General features: G+C 36.5%; 1 protein-coding gene across 1 annotated transcript in view; it reads right to left on the bottom strand.

The window, feature by feature from the left end:
- LOC144438150 (15-hydroxyprostaglandin dehydrogenase [NAD(+)]-like) overlaps nucleotides 1-23,319 on the bottom strand; it is a 79,095-nt gene that overhangs the window by 2,014 nt on the left and 53,762 nt on the right. The window contains exon 6 of the mRNA XM_078127180.1: nucleotides 3,787-3,935. Coding sequence (XP_077983306.1) covers nucleotides 3,787-3,935 — 149 coding nt within the window. The remainder of the gene's footprint in view (nucleotides 1-3,786; nucleotides 3,936-23,319) is intronic.

Below are 23,319 nucleotides of genomic sequence, written 5' to 3'. Positions count from 1 at the left end.
AAGTGTACACATGTAATAAGTGTATAAACGTAATCAGTGTACACATGTAATAAGTGTATACATGTAATAAGTGTATAAACGTAATAAGTGTACACATGTAATAAGTGTATAAACGTAATAAGTGTACACATGTAATAAGTGTATAAACGTAATCAGTGTACACATGTAATAAGTGTATAAACGCAATCAGTGTACACATGTAATAAGTGTAAGCATGTAATAAGTGTATACATGTAATAAGTGTATAAACGTAATAAGTGTACACATGTAATAAGTGTATAAACGTAATCAGTGTACACATGTAATCAGTGTACACATGTAATAAGTGTACACATGTAATAAGTGTATAAACGTAATAAGTGTACACATGTAATAAGTGTATAAACGTAATAAGTGTACACATGTAATAAGTGTATAAACGTAATAAGTGTACACATGTAATAAGTGTATAAACGTAATAAGTGTACACATGTAATAAGTGTATAAATGTAATAAGTGTACACATGTAATAAGTGTATAAACGTAATAAGTGTACACATGTAATAAGTGTATAAACGTAATAAGTGTACACATGTAATAAGTGTATAAACGTAATAAGTGTACACATGTAATAAGTGTATAAACGTAATAAGTGTACACATGTAATAAGTGTATAAACGTAATAAGTGTACACATGTAATAAGTGTATAAATGTAATAAGTGTACACATGTAATACGTGTATAAATGTAATAAGTGTACACATGTAATAAGTGTATAAACGTAATAAGTGTACACATGTAATAAGTGTATAAACGTAATAAGTGTATAAACGTAATAAGTGTACACATGTAATAAGTGTATAAACGTAATAAGTGTACACATGTAATAAGTGTATAAACGTAATAAGTGTACACATGTAATAAGTGTATAAACGTAATAAGTGTACACATGTAATAAGTGTATAAACGTAATAAGTGTACACATGTAATAAGTGTATAAACGTAATAAGTGTACACATGAAGAACTACTGAACTTCAGTACAGTTGTGCTAAAATCTAAAAGTAAATTAATATTAGAAATGGGACAGTTTTGAAATTGATAACTTAAGAAAAGTTTAAAATACAAAATGTAAAGATTGCCATTCATGAAAAGGAGTTGTATCTTTTGCCCATAAAAATAATATTAAATACAAAAAGAGTTGTATCTTTTGCCCATAAAAATGTTATTAAATACAAAAAGAGTTGTATCTTTTGCCCATAAAAATAATATTAAATACAAAAAGAGTTGTATCTTTTGCCCATAAAAATGTTATTAAATACAAAAAGAGTTGTATCTTTTGCCCATAAAAATGTTATTAAATACAAAAAGAGTTGTATCTTTTGCCCATAAAAATGTTATTAAATACAAAAAGAGTTGTATCTTTTGCCCATAAAAATGTTAATAAATACAAAAAGAGTTGTATCTTTTGCCCATAAAAATGTTATTAAATACAAAAAGAGTTGTATCTTTTGCCCATAAAAATGTTATTAAATACAAAAAGAGATGTATCTTTTGCCCATAAAAATGTTATTAAATACAAAAAGAGTTGTATCTTTTGCCCATAAAAATGTTATTAAATACAAAACGAGTTGTATCTTTTGCCCATAAAAATGTTATTAAATACAAAAAGAGTTGTATCTTTTGCCCATAAAAATGTTATTAAATACAAAAAGAGTTGTATCTTTTGCCCATAAAAATAATATTAAATACAAAAAGAGTTGTATCTTTTGCCCATAAAAATGTTATTAAATACAAAAAAGAGTTGTATCTTTTGCCCATAAAAATAATATTAAATACAAAAAGAGTTGTATCTTTTGCCCATAAAAATATTATTAAATACAAAAAGAGTTGTATCTTTTGCCCATAAAAATATTATTAAATACAAAAAGAGTTGTATCTTTTGCCCATAAAAATGTTATTAAATACAAAAAGAGTTGTATCTTTTGCCCATAAAAATGTTATTAAATACAAAAAGAGTTGTATCTTTTGCCCATAAAAATGTTATTAAATACAAAAAGAGTTGTATCTTTTGCCCATAAAAATAATATTAAATACAAAAAGAGTTGTATCTTTTGCCCATAAAAATGTTATTAAATACAAAAAGAGTTGTATCTTTTGCCCATAAAAATAATATTAAATACAAAAAGAGTTGTATCTTTTGCCCATAAAAATAATATTAAATACAAAAAGAGTTGTATCTTTTGCCCATAAAAATGTTATTAAATACAAAAAGAGTTGTATCTTTTGCCCATAAAAATGTTATTAAATACAAAAAAGAGTTGTATCTTTTGCCCATAAAAATGTTATTAAATACAAAAAGAGTTGTATCTTTTGCCCATAAAAATGTTATTAAATACAAAAAGAGTTGTATCTTTTGCCCATAAAAATGTTAATAAATACAAAAAGAGTTGTATCTTTTGCCCATAAAAATGTTATTAAATACAAAAAAGAGTTGTATCTTTTGCCCATAAAAATGTTATTAAATACAAAAAGAGTTGTATCTTTTGCCCATAAAAATGTTAATAAATACAGAGTTGTATCTTTTGCCCATAAAAATGTTAATAAATACAAAAAGAGTTGTATCTTTTGCCCATAAAAATGTTATTAAATACAAAGAGTTGTATCTTTTGCCCATAAAAATGTTATTAAATACAAAAAGAATTGTATCTTTTGCCCATAAAAATGTTAATAAATAAAAAAAGAGTTGTATCTTTTGCCCATAAAAATGTTATTAAATACAAAAAGAGTTGTATCTTTTTCCCATAAAAATGTTAATAAATACAAAAAGAGTTGTATCTTTTGCCCATAAAAATGTTATTAAATACAAAGAGTTGTATCTTTTGCCCATAAAAATGTTATTAAATACAAAGAGAGTTGTATCTTTTGCCCATAAAAATGTTATTAAATACAAAAAGAGTTGTATCTTTTGCCCATAAAAATGTTATTAAATACAAAAAGAGTTGTATCTTTTGCCCATAAAAATGTTATTAAATACAAAAAGAGTTGTATCTTTTGCCCATAAAAATGTTATTAAATACAAAAAGAGTTGTATCTTTTGCCCATAAAAATGTTATTAAATACAAAAAGAGTTGTATCTTTTGCCCATAAAAATGTTATTAAATACAAAGAGTTGTATCTTTTGCCCATAAAAATGTTATTAAATACAAAAAGAGTTGTATCTTTTGCCCATAAAAATGTTATTAAATACAAAGAGAATTGTATCTTTTGCCCATAAAAATGTTATTAAATACAAAGAGTTGTATCTTTTGCCCATAAAAATGTTATTAAATACAAAAAGAGTTGTATCTTTTGCCCATAAAAATGTTATTAAATACAAAGAGAGTTGTATCTTTTGCCCATAAAAATGTTAATAAATACAAAAAGAGTTGTATCTTTTGCCCATAAAAATGTTATTAAATACAAAAAGAGTTGTATCTTTTGCCCATAAAAATGTTATTAAATACAAAAAGAGTTGTATCTTTTGCCCATAAAAATGTTAATAAATACAAAAAGAGTTGTATCTTTTGCCCATAAAAATGTTATTAAATACAAAAAGAGTTGTATCTTTTGCCCATAAAAATGTTATTAAATACAAAAAGAGTTGTATCTTTTGCCCATAAAAATGTTATTAAATACAAAAAGAGTTGTATCTTTTGCCCATAAAAATGTTATTAAATACAAAAAGAGTTGTATCTTTTGCCCATAAAAATGTTATTAAATACAAAAAAGAAAGACTACTGTTATGAACTGTTGACTGATTGACTTACTCCAGTGCTTTCATTTCCTTCAGGACATTTTGAACAATTTGACCATAACGGAAAGACTTGATTTGTTGAAATCGATGTGGTCCAACATCAACATTATCCAAACATAAAACATTGACACGAACTCCATTCTGCTTAACAAGTGGTTCATCCTAATGTTAAAGAAAAACAAGGCTTTAGCTCAAATAATAAACACTACTAATAGTATATATATTTCCACAATGGATGTTGTGATCATGGCTGTACAATTTATTTCTCCTGGTACAGACAAATATTGACACTATATGGCCATATATAATTTGTTCAACTCTACAGGGAGCATACATGTACAATCCAGTTTAGCCACTGTAAGGGCAAAGGATTAAAACAAAATATTTGTATAGCAAACTATCCTACCAGCTTCCCAATTATACAGTTGGGTTGACTCATGGACTTTATACCTTACCAAGATGCAATATACTTAAGGTTCCTTTAAAAATATACTTCTTTGCAGCAAATAAGTATGATAAATACAATTCAATTATATTTGAAATATTACATTAGCCAGCCACTCTAACCATTCAACCATCATGACTCTACAACCAGCAATGTACAGATTACAAGCCAGTCACTCTAACCATTCAACCATCATGACTCCACAACCAGCAATGTACGGATTACAAGCCAATCACTCTAACCATTCAACCATCATGACTTCACAACCAGCAATGTACAGATTACAAGTCAATCACTCTAACCATTCAACCATCATGACTCCACAACCAGCAACGTACAGATTACAAGCAATCATTCTAACCATTCAACAATCATGACTTCACAACCAGCAATGTACGGATTACAAGTCAATCACTCTAACCATTCAACCCTCATGACTTCACAACCAGCAATGTACCGATTAGAAGCCAATCACTCTAACAATTCAACCATCTTGACTTCACAACCAGCAATGTACAGATTACAAGTCAGTCACTCTAACCATTCAACCATCATGACTTGACAACCAGCAATGTACAGATTAGAAGCCAATCACTCTAACCATTCAACCATCATGACTCCACAACCAGCAATGTACAGATTACAAGCCAATCACTCTAACCATTCAACAATCATGACTCTACAACCAGCAATGTACAGATTACAAGCAATCACTCTAACCATTCAACAATCATGACCCCCACAAACGTATAGATTCCAAGTCAGCCACTCGAACCATTCAACAATCATGACTCTACAACCAGCAATGTACAGATTACAATTAAGGTCACTCTAACCATTCAACCATCATGACTTCACAACCAGCAATGTACAGATTACAAGCCAGTCACTCTAACCATCCAGCCATCATGACTACACAACCAGCAATGTATGGATTACAAGCCAATCACTCTAACCATTCAACCATCATGACCCCACATTAATGTATAGATTCCAAGTCAGCCACTCTAACCATTCAACAATCATGACTCTACAACCAGCAATGTACAGATTACAAGTCAATCACTCTAACCATTCAACCCTCATGACTTCACAACCAGCAATGTACTGATTAGAAGCCAATCACTCTAACCATTCAACCATCTTGACTTCACAACCAGCAATGTACAGATTTCAAGTCAGGCACTCTAACCATTCAACCATCATGACTTCACAACCAGCAATGTACCGATTAGAAGCCAATCACTCTAACCATTCAACCATCATGACTCCACAACCAGCAATGTACAGATTACAAGCCAATCACTCTAACCATTCAACCATCATGACTCCACAACCAGCAATGTACAGATTACAAGCCAATCACTCTAACCATTCAACAATCATGACTTCACAACCAGCAATGTACAGATTACAAGTCAGTCACTCTAACCATTCAACCATCATGACCCCCACAAACGTAAAGATTCCAAGTCAGCCACTCTCACCATTCAACCATCATGACTTCACAACCAGCAATGTACAGACTACAAGCCAGTCACTCTAACCATTCAACCATCATGACTTCACAACCAGCAATGTACAGATTACAAGCCAAACACTCTAACCATTCAACCATCATGACTACACAACCAGCAATGTATAGATTATAAGTCAGCCACTCTAACCATTCAACTATCATGACTCTACAACCAGCAATGTACGGATTACAAGCCAATCACTCTAACCATTCAACCATCATGACCCCACATTAATGTATAGATTCCAAGTCAGCCACTCTAACCATTCAACAATCATGACTCTACAACCAGCAATGTACAGATTACAAGTCAATCACTCTAACCATTCAACCCTCATGACTTCACAACCAGCAATGTACCGATTAGAAGCCAATCACTCTAACAATTCAACCATCTTGACTTCACAACCAGCAATGTACAGATTACAAGTCAGTCACTCTAACCATTCAACCATCATGACTTGACAACCAGCAATGTACCGATTAGAAGCCAATCACTCTAACCATTCAACCATCATGACTCCACAACCAGCAATGTACAGATTACAAGCCAATCACTCTAACCACTCAACCATCATGACTCCACAACCAGCAATGTACAGATTAGAAGCCAATCACTCTAACCATTCAACCATCATGACTCCACAACCAGCAATGTACAGATTACAAGCCAATCACTCTAACCATTCAACAATCATGACTCTACAACCAGCAATGTACAGATTACAAGCAATCACTCTAACCATTCAACAATCATGACCCCCACAAACGTATAGATTCCAAGTCAGCCACTCTAACCATTCAACCATCATGACTTCACAACCAGCAATGTACAGATTACAAGCCAAACACTCTAACCATTCAACCATCATGACTACACAACCAGCAATGTATAGATTACAAGTCAGCCACTCTAACCATTCAACTATCATGACTCTACAACCAGCAATGTACGGATTACAAGCCAATCACTCTAACCATTCAACCATCATGACCCCACATTAATGTATAGATTCCAAGTCAGCCACTCTAACCATTCAACAATCATGACTCTACAACCAGCAATGTACAGATTACAAGTCAATCACTCTAACCATTCAACCCTCATGACTTCACAACCAGCAATGTACCGATTAGAAGCCAATCACTCTAACCATTCAACCATCATGACTCCACAACCAGCAATGTACAGATTACAAGCCAATCACTCTAACCACTCAACCATCATGACTCCACAACCAGCAATGTACAGATTAGAAGCCAATCACTCTAACCATTCAACCATCATGACTCCACAACCAGCAATGTACAGATTACAAGCCAATCACTCTAACCATTCAACAATCATGACTCTACAACCAGCAATGTACAGATTACAAGCAATCACTCTAACCATTCAACAATCATGACCCCCACAAACGTATAGATTCCAAGTCAGCCACTCTAACCATTCAACCATCATGACTTCACAACCAGCAATGTACAGATTACAAGCCAAACACTCTAACCATTCAACCATCATGACTACACAACCAGCAATGTATAGATTACAAGTCAGCCACTCTAACCATTCAACTATCATGACTCTACAACCAGCAATGTACAGATTACAAGCCAGTCACCATAACCATTCAACCATCATGACTCCACAACCAGCAATGTACAGATTACAAGCCAATCACTCTAACCATTCAACAATCATGACTTCACAACCAGCAATGTACAGATTACAAGTCAGTCACTCTAACCATTCAACCATCATGACCCCCACAAACGTAAAGATTCCAAGTCAGCCACTCTCACCATTCAACCATCATGACTTCACAACCAGCAATGTACAGACTACAAGCCAGTCACTCTAACCATTCAACCATCATGACTTCACAACCAGCAATGTACAGATTACAAGCCAAACACTCTAACCATTCAACCATCATAACTACACAACCAGCAATGTATAGATTACAAGTCAGCCACTCTAACCATTCAACTATCATGACTCTACAACCAGCAATGTACGGATTACAAGCCAATCACTCTAACCATTCAACCATCATGACCCCACATTAATGTATAGATTCCAAGTCAGCCACTCTAACCATTCAACAATCATGACTCTACAACCAGCAATGTACAGATTACAAGTCAATCACTCTAACCATTCAACCCTCATGACTTCACAACCAGCAATGTACCGATTAGAAGCCAATCACTCTAACAATTCAACCATCTTGACTTCACAACCAGCAATGTACAGATTACAAGTCAGTCACTCTAACCATTCAACCATCATGACTTGACAACCAGCAATGTACCGATTAGAAGCCAATCACTCTAACCATTCAACCATCATGACTCCACAACCAGCAATGTACAGATTACAAGCCAATCACTCTAACCACTCAACCATCATGACTCCACAACCAGCAATGTACAGATTAGAAGCCAATCACTCTAACCATTCAACCATCATGACTCCACAACCAGCAATGTACAGATTACAAGCCAATCACTCTAACCATTCAACAATCATGACTCTACAACCAGCAATGTACAGATTACAAGCAATCACTCTAACCATTCAACAATCATGACTCTACAACCAGCAATGTACAGATTACAAGCAATCACTCTAACCATTCAACAATCATGACCCCCACAAACGTATAGATTCCAAGTCAGCCACTCTAACCATTCAACCATCATGACTCTACAACCAGCAATGTACAGATTACAATTAAGGTCACTCTAACCATTCAACCATCATGACTTCACAACCAGCAATGTACAGATTACAAGCCAGTCACCATAACCATTCAACCATCATGACTTCACAACCAGCAATGTACAGATTACAAGCCAGTCACCATAACCATTCAACCATCATGACTTCACAACCAGCAATGTACAGATTACAAGCCAGTCACTCTAACCATCCAGCCATCATGACTTCACAACCAGCAATGTACAGATTACAAGCCAGTCACTCTAACCATTCAACCATCATGACTTCACAACCAGCAATGTACAGATTACAAGCCAGTCACTCTAACCATTCAACCATCATGACTTCACAACCAGCAATGTACAGATTACAAGCCAGTCACTCTAACCATTCAACCATCATGACTTCACAACCAGCAATGTACAGATTACAAGCCAGTCACTCTAACCATTCAACCATCATGACTTCACAACCAGCAATGTATAGATTACAAGTCAATCACTCTAACCATTCAACCATCATGACTCCACAACCAGCAATGTACAGATTAGAAGTCAATCACTCTAACCATTCAACCCTCATGACTTCACAACCAGCAATGTACCGATTAGAAGCCAATCACTCTAACAATTCAACCATCTTGACTTCACAACCAGCAATGTACAGATTACAAGTCAGTCACTCTAACCATTCAACCATCATGACTTGACAACCAGCAATGTACAGATTAGAAGCCAATCACTCTAACCATTCAACCATCATGACTCCACAACCAGCAATGTACAGATTACAAGCCAATCACTCTAACCATTCAACAATCATGACTCTACAACCAGCAATGTACAGATTACAAGCAATCACTCTAACCATTCAACAATCATGACCCCCACAAACGTATAGATTCCAAGTCAGCCACTCTAACCATTCAACAATCATGACTCTACAACCAGCAATGTACAGATTACAATTAAGGTCACTCTAACCATTCAACCATCATGACTTCACAACCAGCAATGTACAGATTACAAGCCAGTCACCATAACCATTCAACCATCATGACTTCACAACCAGCAATGTACAGATTACAAGCCAGTCACTCTAACCATCCAGCCATCATGACTACACAACCAGCAATGTACGGATTACAAGCCAATCACTCTAACCATTCAACCATCATGACCCCACATTAATGTATAGATTCCAAGTCAGCCACTCTAACCATTCAACAATCATGACTCTACAACCAGCAATGTACAGATTACAAGTCAATCACTCTAACCATTCAACCCTCATGACTTCACAACCAGCAATGTACTGATTAGAAGCCAATCACTCTAACCATTCAACCATCTTGACTTCACAACCAGCAATGTACAGATTTCAAGTCAGGCACTCTAACCATTCAACCATCATGACTTCACAACCAGCAATGTACCGATTAGAAGCCAATCACTCTAACCATTCAACCATCATGACTCCACAACCAGCAATGTACAGATTAGAAGCCAATCACTCTAACCATTCAACCATCATGACTCCACAACCAGCAATGTACAGATTACAAGCCAATCACTCTAACCATTCAACAATCATGACTTCACAACCAGCAATGTACAGATTACAAGTCAGTCACTCTAACCATTCAACCATCATGACCCCCACAAACGTAAAGATTCCAAGTCAGCCACTCTCACCATTCAACCATCATGACTTCACAACCAGCAATGTACAGACTACAAGCCAGTCACTCTAACCATTCAACCATCATGACTTCACAACCAGCAATGTACAGATTACAAGCCAATCACTCTAACCATTCAACCATCATGACTACACAACCAGCAATGTATAGATTACAAGTCAGCCACTCTAACCATTCAACTATCATGACTCTACAACCAGCAATGTACGGATTACAAGCCAATCACTCTAACCATTCAACCATCATGACCCCACATTAATGTATAGATTCCAAGTCAGCCACTCTAACCATTCAACAATCATGACTCTACAACCAGCAATGTACAGATTACAAGTCAATCACTCTAACCATTCAACCCTCATGACTTCACAACCAGCAATGTATAGATTACAAGTCAGCCACTCTAACCATTCAACTATCATGACTTGACAACCAGCAATGTACCGATTAGAAGCCAATCACTCTAACCATTCAACCATCATGACTCCACAACCAGCAATGTACAGATTACAAGCCAATCACTCTAACCACTCAACCATCATGACTCCACAACCAGCAATGTACAGATTAGAAGCCAATCACTCTAACCATTCAACCATCATGACTCCACAACCAGCAATGTACAGATTACAAGCCAATCACTCTAACCATTCAACAATCATGACTCTACAACCAGCAATGTACAGATTACAAGCAATCACTCTAACCATTCAACAATCATGACCCCCACAAACGTATAGATTCCAAGTCAGCCACTCTAACCATTCAACCATCATGACTTCACAACCAGCAATGTACAGATTACAAGCCAAACACTCTAACCATTCAACCATCATGACTACACAACCAGCAATGTATAGATTACAAGTCAGCCACTCTAACCATTCAACTATCATGACTCTACAACCAGCAATGTACGGATTACAAGCCAATCACTCTAACCATTCAACCATCATGACCCCACATTAATGTATAGATTCCAAGTCAGCCACTCTAACCATTCAACAATCATGACTCTACAACCAGCAATGTACAGATTACAAGTCAATCACTCTAACCATTCAACCCTCATGACTTCACAACCAGCAATGTACCGATTAGAAGCCAATCACTCTAACCATTCAACCATCATGACTCCACAACCAGCAATGTACAGATTACAAGCCAATCACTCTAACCACTCAACCATCATGACTCCACAACCAGCAATGTACAGATTAGAAGCCAATCACTCTAACCATTCAACCATCATGACTCCACAACCAGCAATGTACAGATTACAAGCCAATCACTCTAACCATTCAACAATCATGACTCTACAACCAGCAATGTACAGATTACAAGCAATCACTCTAACCATTCAACAATCATGACCCCCACAAACGTATAGATTCCAAGTCAGCCACTCTAACCATTCAACCATCATGACTTCACAACCAGCAATGTACAGATTACAAGCCAAACACTCTAACCATTCAACCATCATGACTACACAACCAGCAATGTATAGATTACAAGTCAGCCACTCTAACCATTCAACTATCATGACTCTACAACCAGCAATGTACAGATTACAAGCCAGTCACCATAACCATTCAACCATCATGACTCCACAACCAGCAATGTACAGATTACAAGCCAATCACTCTAACCATTCAACAATCATGACTTCACAACCAGCAATGTACAGATTACAAGTCAGTCACTCTAACCATTCAACCATCATGACCCCCACAAACGTAAAGATTCCAAGTCAGCCACTCTCACCATTCAACCATCATGACTTCACAACCAGCAATGTACAGACTACAAGCCAGTCACTCTAACCATTCAACCATCATGACTTCACAACCAGCAATGTACAGATTACAAGCCAAACACTCTAACCATTCAACCATCATAACTACACAACCAGCAATGTATAGATTACAAGTCAGCCACTCTAACCATTCAACTATCATGACTCTACAACCAGCAATGTACGGATTACAAGCCAATCACTCTAACCATTCAACCATCATGACCCCACATTAATGTATAGATTCCAAGTCAGCCACTCTAACCATTCAACAATCATGACTCTACAACCAGCAATGTACAGATTACAAGTCAATCACTCTAACCATTCAACCCTCATGACTTCACAACCAGCAATGTACCGATTAGAAGCCAATCACTCTAACAATTCAACCATCTTGACTTCACAACCAGCAATGTACAGATTACAAGTCAGTCACTCTAACCATTCAACCATCATGACTTGACAACCAGCAATGTACCGATTAGAAGCCAATCACTCTAACCATTCAACCATCATGACTCCACAACCAGCAATGTACAGATTACAAGCCAATCACTCTAACCACTCAACCATCATGACTCCACAACCAGCAATGTACAGATTAGAAGCCAATCACTCTAACCATTCAACCATCATGACTCCACAACCAGCAATGTACAGATTACAAGCCAATCACTCTAACCATTCAACAATCATGACTCTACAACCAGCAATGTACAGATTACAAGCAATCACTCTAACCATTCAACAATCATGACTCTACAACCAGCAATGTACAGATTACAAGCAATCACTCTAACCATTCAACAATCATGACCCCCACAAACGTATAGATTCCAAGTCAGCCACTCTAACCATTCAACCATCATGACTCTACAACCAGCAATGTACAGATTACAATTAAGGTCACTCTAACCATTCAACCATCATGACTTCACAACCAGCAATGTACAGATTACAAGCCAGTCACCATAACCATTCAACCATCATGACTTCACAACCAGCAATGTACAGATTACAAGCCAGTCACCATAACCATTCAACCATCATGACTTCACAACCAGCAATGTACAGATTACAAGCCAGTCACTCTAACCATCCAGCCATCATGACTTCACAACCAGCAATGTACAGATTACAAGCCAGTCACTCTAACCATTCAACCATCATGACTTCACAACCAGCAATGTACAGATTACAAGCCAGTCACTCTAACCATTCAACCATCATGACTTCACAACCAGCAATGTACAGATTACAAGCCAGTCACTCTAACCATTCAACCATCATGACTTCACAACCAGCAATGTACAGATTACAAGCCAGTCACTCTAACCATTCAACCATCATGACTTCACAACCAGCAATGTATAGATTACAAGTCAATCACTCTAACCATTCAACCATCATGACTCCACAACCAGCAATGTACAGATTAGAAGTCAATCACTCTAACCATTCAACCCTCATGACTTCACAACCAGCAATGTACCGATTAGAAGCCAATCACTCTAACAATTCAACCATCTTGACTTCACAACCAGCAATGTACAGATTACAAGTCAGTCACTCTAACCATTCAACCATCATGACTTGACAACCAGCAATGTACAGATTAGAAGCCAATCACTCTAACCATTCAACCATCATGACTCCACAACCAGCAATGTACAGATTACAAGCCAATCACTCTAACCATTCAACAATCATGACTCTACAACCAGCAATGTACAGATTACAAGCAATCACTCTAACCATTCAACAATCATGACCCCCACAAACGTATAGATTCCAAGTCAGCCACTCTAACCATTCAACAATCATGACTCTACAACCAGCAATGTACAGATTACAATTAAGGTCACTCTAACCATTCAACCATCATGACTTCACAACCAGCAATGTACAGATTACAAGCCAGTCACCATAACCATTCAACCATCATGACTTCACAACCAGCAATGTACAGATTACAAGCCAGTCACTCTAACCATCCAGCCATCATGACTACACAACCAGCAATGTACGGATTACAAGCCAATCACTCTAACCATTCAACCATCATGACCCCACATTAATGTATAGATTCCAAGTCAGCCACTCTAACCATTCAACAATCATGACTCTACAACCAGCAATGTACAGATTACAAGTCAATCACTCTAACCATTCAACCCTCATGACTTCACAACCAGCAATGTACTGATTAGAAGCCAATCACTCTAACCATTCAACCATCTTGACTTCACAACCAGCAATGTACAGATTTCAAGTCAGGCACTCTAACCATTCAACCATCATGACTTCACAACCAGCAATGTACCGATTAGAAGCCAATCACTCTAACCATTCAACCATCATGACTCCACAACCAGCAATGTACAGATTAGAAGCCAATCACTCTAACCATTCAACCATCATGACTCCACAACCAGCAATGTACAGATTACAAGCCAATCACTCTAACCATTCAACAATCATGACTTCACAACCAGCAATGTACAGATTACAAGTCAGTCACTCTAACCATTCAACCATCATGACCCCCACAAACGTAAAGATTCCAAGTCAGCCACTCTCACCATTCAACCATCATGACTTCACAACCAGCAATGTACAGACTACAAGCCAGTCACTCTAACCATTCAACCATCATGACTTCACAACCAGCAATGTACAGATTACAAGCCAATCACTCTAACCATTCAACCATCATGACTACACAACCAGCAATGTATAGATTACAAGTCAGCCACTCTAACCATTCAACTATCATGACTCTACAACCAGCAATGTACGGATTACAAGCCAATCACTCTAACCATTCAACCATCATGACCCCACATTAATGTATAGATTCCAAGTCAGCCACTCTAACCATTCAACAATCATGACTCTACAACCAGCAATGTACAGATTACAAGTCAATCACTCTAACCATTCAACCCTCATGACTTCACAACCAGCAATGTACCGATTAGAAGCCAATCACTCTAACCATTCAACCATCATGACTCCACAACCAGCAATGTACAGATTACAAGCCAATCACTCTAACCACTCAACCATCATGACTCCACAACCAGCAATGTACAGATTAGAAGCCAATCACTCTAACCATTCAACCATCATGACTCCACAACCAGCAATGTACAGATTACAAGCCAATCACTCTAACCATTCAACAATCATGACTCTACAACCAGCAATGTACAGATTACAAGCAATCACTCTAACCATTCAACAATCATGACCCCCACAAACGTATAGATTCCAAGTCAGCCACTCTAACCATTCAACCATCATGACTTCACAACCAGCAATGTACAGATTACAAGCCAAACACTCTAACCATTCAACCATCATGACTACACAACCAGCAATGTATAGATTACAAGTCAGCCACTCTAACCATTCAACTATCATGACTCTACAACCAGCAATGTACAGATTACAAGCCAGTCACCATAACCATTCAACCATCATGACTCCACAACCAGCAATGTACAGATTACAAGCCAATCACTCTAACCATTCAACAATCATGACTTCACAACCAGCAATGTACAGATTACAAGTCAGTCACTCTAACCATTCAACCATCATGACCCCCACAAACGTAAAGATTCCAAGTCAGCCACTCTCACCATTCAACCATCATGACTTCACAACCAGCAATGTACAGACTACAAGCCAGTCACTCTAACCATTCAACCATCATGACTTCACAACCAGCAATGTACAGATTACAAGCCAAACACTCTAACCATTCAACCATCATAACTACACAACCAGCAATGTATAGATTACAAGTCAGCCACTCTAACCATTCAACTATCATGACTCTACAACCAGCAATGTACGGATTACAAGCCAATCACTCTAACCATTCAACCATCATGACCCCACATTAATGTATAGATTCCAAGTCAGCCACTCTAACCATTCAACAATCATGACTCTACAACCAGCAATGTACAGATTACAAGTCAATCACTCTAACCATTCAACCCTCATGACTTCACAACCAGCAATGTACCGATTAGAAGCCAATCACTCTAACAATTCAACCATCTTGACTTCACAACCAGCAATGTACAGATTACAAGTCAGTCACTCTAACCATTCAACCATCATGACTTGACAACCAGCAATGTACCGATTAGAAGCCAATCACTCTAACCATTCAACCATCATGACTCCACAACCAGCAATGTACAGATTACAAGCCAATCACTCTAACCACTCAACCATCATGACTCCACAACCAGCAATGTACAGATTAGAAGCCAATCACTCTAACCATTCAACCATCATGACTCCACAACCAGCAATGTACAGATTACAAGCCAATCACTCTAACCATTCAACAATCATGACTCTACAACCAGCAATGTACAGATTACAAGCAATCACTCTAACCATTCAACAATCATGACTCTACAACCAGCAATGTACAGATTACAAGCAATCACTCTAACCATTCAACAATCATGACCCCCACAAACGTATAGATTCCAAGTCAGCCACTCTAACCATTCAACCATCATGACTCTACAACCAGCAATGTACAGATTACAATTAAGGTCACTCTAACCATTCAACCATCATGACTTCACAACCAGCAATGTACAGATTACAAGCCAGTCACCATAACCATTCAACCATCATGACTTCACAACCAGCAATGTACAGATTACAAGCCAGTCACCATAACCATTCAACCATCATGACTTCACAACCAGCAATGTACAGATTACAAGCCAGTCACTCTAACCATCCAGCCATCATGACTTCACAACCAGCAATGTACAGATTACAAGCCAGTCACTCTAACCATTCAACCATCATGACTTCACAACCAGCAATGTACAGATTACAAGCCAGTCACTCTAACCATTCAACCATCATGACTTCACAACCAGCAATGTACAGATTACAAGCCAGTCACTCTAACCATTCAACCATCATGACTTCACAACCAGCAATGTACAGATTACAAGCCAGTCACTCTAACCATTCAACCATCATGACTTCACAACCAGCAATGTATAGATTACAAGTCAATCACTCTAACCATTCAACCATCATGACTCCACAACCAGCAATGTACAGATTAGAAGTCAATCACTCTAACCATTCAACCCTCATGACTTCACAACCAGCAATGTACCGATTAGAAGCCAATCACTCTAACAATTCAACCATCTTGACTTCACAACCAGCAATGTACAGATTACAAGTCAGTCACTCTAACCATTCAACCATCATGACTTGACAACCAGCAATGTACAGATTAGAAGCCAATCACTCTAACCATTCAACCATCATGACTCCACAACCAGCAATGTACAGATTACAAGCCAATCACTCTAACCATTCAACAATCATGACTCTACAACCAGCAATGTACAGATTACAAGCAATCACTCTACCCATTCAACAATCATGACCCCCACAAACGTATAGATTCCAAGTCAGCCACTCTAACCATTCAACAATCATGACTCTACAACCAGCAATGTACAGATTACAATTAAGGTCACTCTAACCATTCAACCATCATGACTTCACAACCAGCAATGTACAGATTACAAGCCAGTCACCATAACCATTCAACCATCATGACTTCACAACCAGCAATGTACAGATTACAAGCCAGTCACTCTAACCATCCAGCCATCATGACTACACAACCAGCAATGTACGGATTACAAGCCAATCACTCTAACCATTCAACCATCATGACCCCACATTAATGTATAGATTCCAAGTCAGCCACTCTAACCATTCAACAATCATGACTCTACAACCAGCAATGTACAGATTACAAGTCAATCACTCTAACCATTCAACCCTCATGACTTCACAACCAGCAATGTACTGATTAGAAGCCAATCACTCTAACCATTCAACCATCTTGACTTCACAACCAGCAATGTACAGATTTCAAGTCAGGCACTCTAACCATTCAACCATCATGACTTCACAACCAGCAATGTACCGATTAGAAGCCAATCACTCTAACCATTCAACCATCATGACTCCACAACCAGCAATGTACAGATTAGAAGCCAATCACTCTAACCATTCAACCATCATGACTCCACAACCAGCAATGTACAGATTACAAGCCAATCACTCTAACCATTCAACAATCATGACTTCACAACCAGCAATGTACAGATTACAAGTCAGTCACTCTAACCATTCAACCATCATGACCCCCACAAACGTAAAGATTCCAAGTCAGCCACTCTCACCATTCAACCATCATGACTTCACAACCAGCAATGTACAGACTACAAGCCAGTCACTCTAACCATTCAACCATCATGACTTCACAACCAGCAATGTACAGATTACAAGCCAATCACTCTAACCATTCAACCATCATGACTACACAACCAGCAATGTATAGATTACAAGTCAGCCACTCTAACCATTCAACTATCATGACTCTACAACCAGCAATGTACGGATTACAAGCCAATCACTCTAACCATTCAACCATCATGACCCCACATTAATGTATAGATTCCAAGTCAGCCACTCTAACCATTCAACAATCATGACTCTACAACCAGCAATGTACAGATTACAAGTCAATCACTCTAACCATTCAACCCTCATGACTTCACAACCAGCAATGTATAGATTACAAGTCAGCCACTCTAACCATTCAACTATCATGACTTGACAACCAGCAATGTACCGATTAGAAGCCAATCACTCTAACCATTCAACCATCATGACTCCACAACCAGCAATGTACAGATTACAAGCCAATCACTCTAACCACTCAACCATCATGACTCCACAACCAGCAATGTACAGATTAGAAGCCAATCACTCTAACCATTCAACCATCATGACTCCACAACCAGCAATGTACAGATTACAAGCCAATCACTCTAACCATTCAACAATCATGACTCTACAACCAGCAATGTACAGATTACAAGCAATCACTCTAACCATTCAACAATCATGACCCCCACAAACGTATAGATTCCAAGTCAGCCACTCTAACCATTCAACAATCATGACTCTACAACCAGCAATGTACAGATTACAATTAAGGTCACTCTAACCATTCAACCATCATGACTTAATCACAACCAGCAATGTACAGATTACAAGCCAGTCACCATAACCATTCAACCATCATGACTTCACAACCAGCAATGTACAGATTACAAGCCAGTCACTCTAACCATCCAGCCATCATGACTTCACAACCAGCAATGTACAGATTACAAGCCAGTCACTCTAACCATTCAACCATCATGACTTCACAACCAGCAATGTACAGATTACAAGCCAGTCACTCTAACCATTCAACCATCATGACTTCACAACCAGCAATGTACAGATTACAAGCCAGTCACTCTAACCATTCAACCATCATGACTTCACAACCAGCAATGTACAGATTACAAGCCAGTCACTCTAACCATTCAACCATCATGACTTCACAACCAGCAATGTATAGATTACAAGTCAATCACTCTAACCATTCAACCATCATGACTCTACAACCAGCAATGTACAGATTACAAGCCAGTCACTCCAACCATTCAACCATCATGACTTCACAACCAGCAATGTACAGATTACAAGCCAACCACTCTAACCATTCAACAATCATGACTCTACAACCAGCAATGTACAGATTACAAGCCAACCACTCTAACCATTCAACTATCATGATACCCATCATGTTTATTTCTATGAAATCGTTAATCTCTCCAGTGCAAAGTGTTTTTCTGCCAAATTATTTGAAAAAAAATTCAGTCTTTTAGTGATTTTGTTGTCAAATGTTAAAAATACTGCCAATGGTATTGTAGCACAACTGTACAATATTTAGACATGTTTATTCATATGCTTGTCCATGATAACAACATTTGCTGAATGACTATCCAGTTGCCTATCCAACCATGTTCCTATCTTTGCGATATACGCGATCATTTGGCTGTTGCTATGGGTGTGGTCTTGTTGATAGGCACATTTGCATACATTTTTTGAATGTTTATTCATTTGTCTTTCAATTGCTGTTATCTTTGCAATATACGTGATCATTTGGCTGTTGCTATGGGCATCTTATTGCTAGGCACAGTCACATACATTTTTAATGTTTATTCATTTGTGTATTAATCCCCTTATCTTCGCAATATATGTGATTATTTGGTTGTTGCTTTGGGCGTGGTCTTGTTGCTAGACAAATTTACATACATTTTTTGAATGTTTACTCAATTGTCTATTATTCCCTGTTATCTTTGTGAAATACACAACCGTTTGGCTGTTGCTATGGGCGTGGTCATGGCTGCTAGGGATATTTGCATACATTTTTTGAATGTTTACTCACTTGCCTACCAGATGTTGTTACTTGACTAAAATATACTGCCATTTGGTAGTTGCTAAGGGGCGTGGTCATGGTTGCTAGGGCCAATTGTGTCAAAATATTTTGAAGAAAATCTGCTGAATAACACTTCTAGAAACATCTCACCAAGTTTTAGTCTCATTGACCAAGTACTTTTTGAGATAAATTTTTGACCCAAATTCACATGTTTACACCTAATTTGCATATTACTGATGAGATCATTATATGCTTAATATTTCTTCATCTATACACCCACAGATGTATCCCGGTTAAATCTAAGCCCAATTTGCTGAGTAGTTTTGGAATTATAGGTTTTTGACCAAAAAGACACGTTTATAGCCCTAATTTGCATATTAAGGAGGGAATCTTAACAAAATCTGCAAAATAACATTATCTAGAAACATCTCACCAAGTTTCAGTCTTACTGACAAAGAACTTTTTGAGGTAAATTTTTCATGAAAATTCACATTGTTACACCTAATTTGCATATCTCTCGTGAGATCCCAGGTGCATTCCCATTACATTTTAACCTAATCTGCTCAGTACTTTTGGAATTAAAGATTTTTGACCAAAAAGACACATTTTTAGCCCTCATTTGCATATCATTGATGAAATCATCATGTCATGAACAATTCTTAATCTACTCAGCAGATTGGGCTGAAATTTAACCAGGATACATCTGTGGGTGTATAGATGAAGAAATATTAAGGATACAATGATGCCATGAGTGATATGCAAATTAGGGGTAAAAATGTGAATTTTGGTCAAAAATTTATCTCAAAAAGTACTTGGTCAATGAGACTAAAACTTGGTGAGATGTTTCTAGAAGTGATTTTCTTCAAAATGTTTTGACACAATTGGCCCTGGCAACTACCAAATGACAGTATATTTTAGTCAATAGCCATGTACAGTTTAACCAACACAGATAAATATTTTTACGCACAAACATCGTTTCCTAAATGACCTCTATTTTTATATGTAGTACAGTCATTAATAGCAATATTTTATAACCATTATGGGCAAAGATTATGGCAATGTTTTATAACCATTATGGGTAAAGATTATGGCAATGTTTTATAACCATTATGGGCAAAGATTATGGCAATGTTGTATAACCATTATGGGCAAAGATTATGGCAATATTTTATAACCATTATGGGCAAAGATTATGGCAATGTTTTATAACCATTATGGGCAAAGATTATGGCAATGTTTTATAACCATTATGGGCAAAGATTATGGCAATATTTTATAACCATTATGGGTAAAGATTATGGCAATATTTTATAACCATTATGGGCAAAGATTATGGCAATGTTTTATAACCATTATGGGCAAAGATTATGACAATGTTTTATAACCATTATGGGTAAAGATTATGGCAATGTTTTATAACCATTATGGGTAAAGATTATGGCAATGTTTTATAACCATTATGGGCAAAGATTATGGCAATATTTTATAACCATTATGGGTAAAGATTATGGCAATGTTTTATAACCATTATGGGTAAAGATTATGGCAATGTTTTATAACCATTATGGGCAAAGATTATGACAATGTTTTATAACCATTATGGGCAAAGATTATGACAATGTTTATAACCATTATGGGTAAAGATTATGACAATGTTTTATAACCATTATGGGTAAAGATTATGACAATGTTTTATAACCATTATGGGTAAAGATTATGACAATGTTGTATAACCATTATGGGTAAAGATTATGGCAATGTTTTATAACCATTATGGGTAAAGATTATGGCAATGTTTTATAACCCTTATGGGCAAAGATTATGGCAATGTTGTATAACCATTATGGGTAAAGATTATGGCAATGTTTTATAACCCTTATGGGTAAAGATTATGGCAATGTTTTATAACCATTATGGGTAAAGATTATGGCAATGTTTTATAACCATTATGGGCAAAGATTATGGCAATGTTTTATAACCATTATGGGCAAAGATTATGGCAATGTTTTATAACCATTATGGGCAAAGATTATGGCAATGTTTTATAACCATTATGGGTAAAGATTATGGCAATGTTTTATAACCATTATGGGTAAAGATTATGGCAATGTTTTATAACCATTATGGGCAAAGATTATGGCAATGTTTTATAACCATTATGGGCAAAGATTATGGCAATGTTTTATAACCATTATGGGTAAAGATTATGGCAATGTTTTATAACCATTATGGGCAAAGATTATGGCAATGTTTTATAACCATTATGGGCAAAGATTATGGCAATGTTTTATAACCATTATGGGCAAAGATTATGGCAATGTTTTATAACCATTATGGGCAAAGATTATGGCAATGTTTTATAACCATTATGGGCAAAGATTATGGCAATGTTTTATAACCATTATGGGCAAAGATTATGGCAATGTTTTATAACCATTATGGGTAAAGATTATGGCAATGTTTTATAACCATTATGGGCAAAGATTATGGCAATGTTTTATAACCATTATGGGTAAAGATTATGGCAATGTTTTATAACCCTTATGGGCAAAGATTATGGCAATGTTTTATAACCATTATGGGTAAAGATTATGACAATGTTTTATAACCATTATGGGTAAAGATTATGGCAATGTTTTATAACCATTATGGGCAAAGATTATGGCAATGTTTTATAACCATTATGGGTAAAGATTATGGCAATGTTGTATAACCATTATGGGTAAAGATTATGGCAATGTTTTATAACCATTATGGGCAAAGATTATGACAATGTTTTATAACCATTATGGGTAAAGATTATGGCAATGTTTTATAACCATTATGGGTAAAGATTATGGCAATGTTTTATAACCATTATGGGCAAAGATTATGACAATGTTTTATAACCATTATGGGCAAAGATTATGGCAATGTTTTATAACCATTATGGGCAAAGATTATGGCAATGTTTTATAACCCTTATGGGCAAAGATTATGGCAATGTTGTATAACC

Source organism: Glandiceps talaboti, chromosome 7 (assembly GCF_964340395.1).
Source record: "Glandiceps talaboti chromosome 7, keGlaTala1.1, whole genome shotgun sequence".
In the NCBI taxonomy this organism is placed as follows: domain Eukaryota; kingdom Metazoa; phylum Hemichordata; class Enteropneusta; family Spengelidae; genus Glandiceps; species Glandiceps talaboti.
The sequence above is the reverse complement of the archived record's forward strand: the minus strand, read 5'-3'. Positions and strand labels throughout refer to the sequence as shown.